At 32.5% G+C, this 8,813-nt stretch overlaps 1 protein-coding gene across 1 annotated transcript; it reads left to right on the plus strand.

The window, feature by feature from the left end:
- The first annotated feature begins 2,015 nt into the window (after positions 1-2,015).
- Positions 2,016-5,833, plus strand: LOC107404917 (putative calcium-transporting ATPase 13, plasma membrane-type). The gene has a single exon (XM_016011921.4). The coding sequence runs from the start codon at positions 2,525-2,527 to the stop codon at positions 5,591-5,593; it is 3,069 nt and encodes a 1,022-aa protein (XP_015867407.3). The 5' UTR covers positions 2,016-2,524; the 3' UTR covers positions 5,594-5,833.
- Positions 5,834-8,813: the final 2,980 nt, after the last annotated feature.

An 8,813-nucleotide genomic window follows, 5' to 3' on the forward strand; every position in this document is an offset into this window, starting at 1 on the left:
TTCAGTTTTCATAAATTTGAAAGTTGAAGTTCAAATTTTAACAAAGTCTGATGCAGCAGCACAAAACTATGACATGATGTTTATAATACCACCGGAAGCTTTCTGTTTTTTTTAGCAAAAAAATATTAACGTGTCCACATATATCTCGGGGAACACAAACAGCCGACCTGAGTCCTTACCAGTTTATTATAAAAAGTGGTGGGCCCAAGATTTTTTTTTTTTAATAATTTTTAGGAGGGCACTATTGCTGTCGCAATTGCCGCCTCTCCTATGCATCTCTCAATGAAAATTGCTTCCTTATTTATTGATTTAGCTGCAAATGAAAATATATATTCTATGTAAAAAAAAATTATATTATAGTTCAACTAATTACATTATTCATTATATTAAATACCATTGAATCTTTTTATTTCTCTATAATTTCTTTTTTTAGTATGATTTTAAGAGTTTGGCAATGATATGACACTCATAATAAATTCATTACAACTTCATATTAAAAATATATATATATATATATTTTTTTTTAATTTTTAGAAATTAATTAACCAAATTAATAAGGAGAACAAGAAAAGAAAAAAAAATCAGTAACGAAAACTAAAGAATTGTCAACTCAATAATAAAAAACAAAATCTCAATTAAGTAAGCATAATATTTTTTAGTTTATTATCCCCTTTTCAATATACTAATTGTATTACATAATTTTTCTTATATTTTAAATAAGTTACATATTAACTAAAGAAATTTCACATTGTTTAAAAATATATAGATAAATATTACAACTATATTAGATAATTAACATCCTATATAAGTGAAAGATGAATAAAAATAAGAACAATATTAGGGATATGTCAAACAAAATATTTATCCAATAATAAGGTAGTATTATCTGATTAGTTTATATCTATTTATCTTTATCCATTTAAGAGGTTTTTTTTTTTTAACAAAATTCATTCAAAAATTTACTTATTTATATCTAGGTTATATTAATTTATCAATCAATAAAATAATAATTTTATCATCTTATCCAATTATATTTGTAAATATGCTGGTAGACTTCTTAATAAATTCTTTATTATCTTCAAATAACATAGATAATTGAAAATATATATATTAAAAAAGAAAAAAAAAGAAAATTATAAATTAGTTTAGTCGGCTGGGAAAGGGGAGAGAAATTGAGAGGGAACACCTTGATTTTGCTTGGAAAATATAGTAAAACAGAATGTAAAAAAGTAAAAAAAGAATAAAATTTGATGCCCCCGTGTCGGGGTTAACATAACAATTGAAGAGATTTCAGGCAGATCAATATGAATGACCTGATGTGTCAAACTTATATTTTGTTACACTTTAAAGATTTATGATCCAAATTTAGATGATTAAATTCATTTTATCTCATACAAAATTATATGTTATATATTCCTCTTTTTTTTTCTTTTCTTTTTTTGTGTGTGTTGAAAAACACGTTATATGACCGATAATCTACCAATTATAAGTAAAAATTACGAATTTATTCGCAAAAAAAAAAGTATAAATTACGAATTTATCAAATAAAAAAAAGTAAAAAATTGCGAGCATATATAATTGGATATTTTAGTATGTCATTAATTTTTGTTTATTGGTTAACTTGAAGTGCTGGTACTCATATATTTATATCGCAATCTAATTTGCGTTCTTTATCATCTTACGTTCTTAATTTTAGAAAATTAAAATACGTATTAAACAGAAACTAAAACTAACAATTGGTGGTTAAAATATGAATCCAATTGATGATGAACGGTATTTCTTAAACATTAAGGAAATGTTAATTTATAGTAGCATTTCCATACAAAACCATTGAATGCATTGAATGTCTTGTCCGTTTCTACCATCAAATTAATATTTTTTTAGCCCCAAAAAAATTCAATGTCGATGGTATCTTCTCTTCTTCATCTTGAAATATCAACTTAAACTTTCGTGGCGAGCATACCGCGTCTAACGACTTTAGTTGACTTTTCATATAAAAAAAAAAAACATGCGCACATTCCAGACGTGTAGCGACGAGGAAAGATAGTCGGCACCAGGATAGCAATTTTGCAGCAAAACTTAAAATATTTATTCAAATTGCACTCGCTCAGCTCTCTCAATGCTCTGGAATTGTCCTTTACGACTCTCTGAACAGATCATTTTAACTTGTAAAGGGCTCAAGATGTATAGACACGCAGAAAGATTGTTGGAAATATATGGAATTTAAATCCAATCATTCTGGTTCACGCTCCTTCACGTTTTCGAGGAAACTTCCGAACAAAAATATACACTTATATAAATATAACGTGATCAATTGTTCCAAATCATGCTTGCTTGATAATCAGAAAACTCATCAAACAACAACTTACGCATTGCTATTTGGCTTTACAATTTTCATTCCGTCAAAGACTTCTCTTGTCTCTGTTTTTTCTCTTGATTGTTATTTTTTGTTCTGGTTGATACGTTGTTGCAAATCTTGACTTCTTTTTTTTTTTTTCTTCTTCTATATTGTGGTTCTGAAAACATGTCGCCTGGGATTTTCCATACAAATTTAGCATGCATTGAGTCGTTGCTTCAAATCCCAAACACTATCAGTGTACAGAAAAAGAAATGGCGCTCTGCTTTTGTTACCATCTATTGTTCCAGAGCCCTGTTATCCATTTACAAAAAATCTGTAATCAAAAAGTGCGATATCGAAATCCCACTTTCTTTTTCCTACACCGTCATTGATGTCAAACCAGTAATTGGGTCATTCCAAATCGATCAAACCAGCCTGGTTGAGCTTCTTAAGGAGAAGAATCTTGCTCAGCTTCAACAATTGGGAGGGATTGATGGTGTAGTTTCAGCTCTCAAAACTGGTGCAGAACAAGGTATTTCCAGTGATGATGAAGAAGTTGCTGCTAGACGCGAAGCTTTTGGTTCAAACACATATACAAAACCACCTTCAAAAGGTTTTCTCTCGTATGTTTGGGAAGCCTTTCAAGACCTTACCATTATCATCCTCATGGTATGTGCTGCACTTTCCCTTGGTTTCGGCATGAAAGTTCATGGAGCCAAAGAAGGTTGGATTGATGGTGTAAGCATAATTATTGCCATTTTTCTTGTCATTGCTGTTTCTGCGATTAGCAATTTCAGACAAAATAGACAGTTTGACAAATTGTCAAAAGTCAGCAACAATATACAAATTGATGTCTTGAGAGGTGGTCGGAGACAAAAGAATTCGATCTTCGAAATCTTAGTCGGTGATGTGATTTGCTTAAAGATTGGAGACCAAGTTCCAGCAGATGGTTTGTTCCTAGAAGGTCATTCTCTTCAAATTGATGAATCTAGCATGACGGGGGAGAGTGACCATGTTGAAATTAACCATGGCCAAAATCCATTCTTGTTTTCTGGAACTAAAGTGGTCGATGGCTATGGCCGAATGGTGGTCACTTCAGTTGGAATGAACACAACATGGGGACAAATGATGAGCCAACTCAGTCGTGATTCCAACGAGCAAACTCCATTACAAGCTCGGCTCAACAAGCTCACATCTTCAATAGGAAAGGTTGGTCTGGCAGTTGCTTTCATTGTTCTTGTTGTCTTGTTTGTTAGATACTTCACAGGGACAACAAAAGATGAGAATGGAAATCAGGAATTCATTGGCGGCAAGACCAAGTTCGATGACATTTTGAATTCTTCAGTGGAATTTATAGCAGCTGCTGTCACCATTGTTGTGGTTGCTATACCAGAAGGATTGCCATTGGCCGTGACATTAACTCTCGCTTATTCAATGAAGAGAATGATGGCTGATAAAGCAATGGTGAGGAAGCTCTCTGCTTGCGAAACCATGGGCTCTGCCACCACCATTTGTACAGACAAAACAGGTACTCTGACTATGAACCAAATGAAAGTAACAAAGTTTTGGCTTGGCAAGGAATCTACGGAACAATTAGGAGCTTATTCTTCAGTTGCTCCGTATGTTATAGAATTGTTCAGAGAGGGAATTGCTCTGAATACTACAGGTAGTGTATACAGGCCAAGTTTTGGAATGGAATATGAAATCACAGGTAGTCCAACAGAGAAAGCAATTCTTTCATGGGCAGTTGAGGATTTGAATATGGATATGGAGGAAATCACAAGGAAATGTTCAATTCTTCATGTTGAGGCTTTCAATTCAAAGAAAAAAAGAAGTGGGGTTTTATTGAAGAGGAAAATTGACGGCTCTGTTCAGGTTCATTGGAAAGGAGCAGCAGAGATGATTCTAGCAATGTGTTCGAGTTATTACGATGCTTCTGGAATCATCAAGGATCTAGATGATAATCAGAAATCCGAATTCCAGCAAATCATTCAAGGTATGGCTGCGAGCAGTCTCCGGTGCATAGCTTTCGCACACAACAGGGTTCAGACAGAGGAGGTTCAGGATTCTGATGCACCTAAATCTTTGAAAGAAGAAGGTTTAGTCCTTTTAGGACTTGTGGGTATTAAAGATCCATGTCGTCCAGGGGTGAAGAGAGCTGTGGAAGATTGCCAGTATGCCGGAGTTAACGTCAAGATGATCACCGGCGACAATGTTTTCACCGCGAAAGCCATAGCTACAGAGTGTGGAATACTTAGACCAGGGCAGGACATTAAAGAAGCTATAATAGAAGGAGAGAAATTTCGAAACTACACAGAAGAAGAGAGAATGGAGAAAGTTGACAAAATCTGCGTCATGGCAAGATCATCTCCATTCGATAAACTACTCATGGTTCAATGTCTGAAACGAAAAGGCCACGTCGTCGGGGTCACCGGAGATGGCACGAATGATGCACCGGCATTGAAAGAAGCTGACATAGGACTCTCAATGGGAATCCAAGGCACAGAAGTTGCAAAGGAAAGCTCAGATATTGTCATCTTGGATGATAATTTTGCTTCAGTAGCAACGGTTCTCAAATGGGGTCGATGTGTCTATAACAACATTCAGAAATTCATTCAGTTTCAACTCACTGTGAATGTTGCTGCTCTTGTGATCAATTTTGTCGCCGCCGTTTCCGCCGGCAAAGTTCCATTAACGGCGGTCCAATTGTTGTGGGTGAATTTGATCATGGACACATTAGGTGCTCTGGCTCTAGCAACAGAGAGGCCTACCAAGGAACTCATGGATAAACCTCCGGTGGGTAGGACTGCGCCTCTTATCACCAACATCATGTGGAGAAATCTTTTGCCCCAAGCTCTGTATCAGATTTCTGTGCTTCTGATATTGCAGTTCAAGGGAAAATCAATCTTTGGAGTAGATGAGAAGGTAAAAGACACTTTGATCTTCAACACTTTCGTGCTCTGCCAAGTTTTCAACGAATTTAATGCGAGGAAGCTGGAGAAAAAGAATGTATTCAAAGGGATTCACAGGAACAGATTGTTTATGGGGATCATTGCCATAACCATAGTTCTTCAGGTGATAATGGTGGAGTTTCTGAAGAAGTTTGCAGATACAGAGAGATTGAGTTGGGGGCAATGGGGAATATGTATTGGAATTGCTTCCATGTCTTGGCCAATTGGTTGGGTTGTCAAGTTTATTCCTGTTGCGGAGAAACCATTTTTCAGCTATTTGAAGATCAAGAAGTACTTCCATTGAAGAAGGATCATTCTTACGAAAGACTCAGAACTAGGCCAACAATTATTTTTATTTAAATTCATTGTATTGATTGAGTAATAATTATTTTCATTTAAATTATTTCATTGTATTTAGTTTTCCAGCTTTTATCATTTGTTGGGTACATACATAGGCTTAGTTGTCGAATGTTATTTCAATAATATTATTATGTAAATTGTTTGTACCTTTTTTAATATAAATATAACATCTTTGTTGATCCAATCTTTCAATTGTCTCCCAAAAATGTTTCTTGTGACAACCATTTTTTTTAATTAATCATCTTAGATCTGTTAGCAAGACTGGTGACAACCATTTTGTTTCAATTAATCATCTTAGATCTAACAGCCATTAGGAAGGAACCAAATACGATCCTTTTTAGTCAGTTTAATCTAGAATTATTAGCGACTGCAACAGAATCAACTTTTTTTTTTTCCAATTGCAGCATTAGCTCTGTTAAAGGAAAATGAAGATGAGAAGGAGGAGGAGGAAGACAATGATAATGATGATGAGAAAGATAAGGAAATCTGATATGGACGTTGCCGAACAATAGTGTGGTATGATAGTCTCAGCCAAAAAAAGAAAAGTTTAAAAATAGTTTCTGATGATTAGTTCGAAGTGCATACTGAGACAAACATGTTGAGAACATGTTGTCAACCTAAAACAGAACATGTTAACTTGTTAAACATGAAACTTTTGTTAATAATTTAAAATTAAAATCTTAGTTAGAACAGTGGCAATTTTTAACCTTCATCACATTACTAGGTGCTTAATATATCTATAAATACTATTTGCCTTTTAATTAAGCTTTTTCTTTTAACTCAAAAAAACAAAAATCTACTTCCAAAAAAAAAAAAAAAAAAAAAGGTAGCTTTTTTCCATTTTATGTGTTTTATAGTTTTTTTTTTCCCTTTAAAATTAAAAATATGTTCCAAAAGAAATGCATAAGAGATTGTCATTTTAACATATTTTCATCAAAAAGGTTCAACAAAATAAAACCTTTTCATTATTATTTTTTTTTTTTTGGGTTGCAATAAAATAAAAACTTAAAAGTAGAAACATTACATATGTGGGTCGTGCATTAATATATTTAAAAATTATGTTTAAGCAAAGAGAGAACTGTCTTATTTATGCAATTTCTTCTAACAAATTTAACAATATACGAAAAGAAACATCTGGATAAGCTGATTGGCTATAGAATTAGCTAAGCAACTTTTGACAGATAATGGGGCAGGAGGTTAGGAATTTGTTGGGGTTGGTGGCAGCAGGTAAGTTTAGGTGCATTAAGTACTTTTGAATGTGCTTTGCACCAAAAGTAAGAAAAACGAAAACCATATTATTGTACTCATATAGCTTGCACCACAAGGCAAGAAACAAAATGTGGCATGGTTTCAAGTTTCGAGGGGTCCCTCATAAGGCAGCATTGTACTAGGCTGTCCTGTACTGGTAATTACCATTTATTTAGATACCCCGTTGTTTGAAACTTTTTTTAATATTAAAATCTTCCATTTCAAAAATACATATTAAATATTGGATTAGTCATATTTTTCATAATCGAAATTTAAACTTCAAACCGAATTCGTAGTCTTATATATACATGTACATATGGTTATCGAAAACCACATGAAAATATTATATGTTAAGAGTAGTAGATAACTCCATAGAAGTTTTCCAATTTTTGTAAACTTATTTAATAATAAAAGGCTAGAACAATTTAATTTGGATAAACTAATTGGCAAGTTTGGAATTTGTTGTGGTTTTTGCGAGGAAGTATGTAGTGGTTTCCTTTGCATTTTACATCCCTTGACCAGTATAGTCGTTAGTTTTTGTAACCTAGGATTAGCATGGTGATATTACTTGACTTTTGACTCTCAAACGACCAAGAAAAGAGGATTTTGACTTTTATATTTTTCTTTGTAGTCATTCGTCAATAGTAAATGTTGTTGACTTGAAAGCCCGTAAATGACGCATTTATGATCCCAGGTATTGCATAAGAGTGAAGGCAAAGAAACACACCAAAAAGATAATAATAAAAGCACTTTTAAGAAATAATGTTGGCGTCAGAAAGTATAATAAGTAGCTAAAGTATACTAGAAGCTACCCCAGGCATTGCATGGAAGTGAAGGCAATGGAATAAAGCTGGCGTCAGAAAGTATCACACTGACTAAAGTATACCAGAAGCTAACCCACCACAGCCGTGGGGAAGAATCTTGACCTTAATTAGTCCTTCATATAAAGAAAGTAATTAATTATTAAATACACACCGTAAGATCAAAGTTCTTAAACAACCAAGTAATGTAAGTAAAAAAAAAGAAAATTAGTGAAAAATGATTTATTTGGGCTATTTTATGCCTGTTCGCTGTCTAGTTACTGAAGTATTACTTATCGTTGCACTTCAAACTTTCTTTTTTTCTAAACTTCATTTTTTTATTCATTTGTATGTTTTAAACTATTTTTTAGTCATTTTAAGACATGTAATATATTTAACTTAACAAGAAAATAATAAAATTATAAAATCAAATATCTTACAAGATCTCTGTATGTTACATCAAATACATTGTACGTCTCAAAACTATTAAAATAGACAAAAACTAATTGAAAGATCAACTTGTATCAAAACTAACATTCAAGGACCAAACAATCGAAGAAAAAAAAAATAAAAAAATCAAAGCGCAATTTTGGATATAATTAAGGACTAATAAAGCTAATCTCCCTAAGAATTATAGAAAGAAGAATGTAGTCCTTTGAGAAAAAGTGTGGAAAATAAGATATATATATATATATATATATATTTATATATAGTCCTTGGAAAGTTTAGAAAAAACATAAGGTCAGATAGCTAGTCATGGCTTGCGCCAGCAGGACTGTGACTCACGGGGAAAAACCAATATGGTAGCTACCTAGGCTGCCATCTTCTACCATTTTTTTTAAAAATAAAATGTCTTTCTTTTTGTTTTTATGCATAAATAATTAAAGATATCGAACTATCTTATAAAAAATAAATAAAGAAAGGAATAAAATATAAAGATATTAATTAAGCTATTGTATTTGTTGAGAAACTTGTATATATATATATATATACACACAAAAACAATTCTTTTTGACAAAATTAAATATGTAAAAATAAAGATATTAAGCTTGTATTTATTGGGATATGTATATACAAAAACAAATATTTTTTATAAAAATTAATTGTATACTCAAA

Source organism: Ziziphus jujuba, chromosome 3 (assembly GCF_031755915.1).
Source record: "Ziziphus jujuba cultivar Dongzao chromosome 3, ASM3175591v1".
Taxonomy (NCBI): domain Eukaryota; kingdom Viridiplantae; phylum Streptophyta; class Magnoliopsida; order Rosales; family Rhamnaceae; genus Ziziphus; species Ziziphus jujuba.

Excerpts from the sequence above, each read along its gene's own strand:
- LOC107404917 (XM_016011921.4), top strand. The coding sequence starts at position 2,525 with ATGTCGCCTGGGATTTTCCATACAAATTTAGCATGCATTGAGTCGTTG.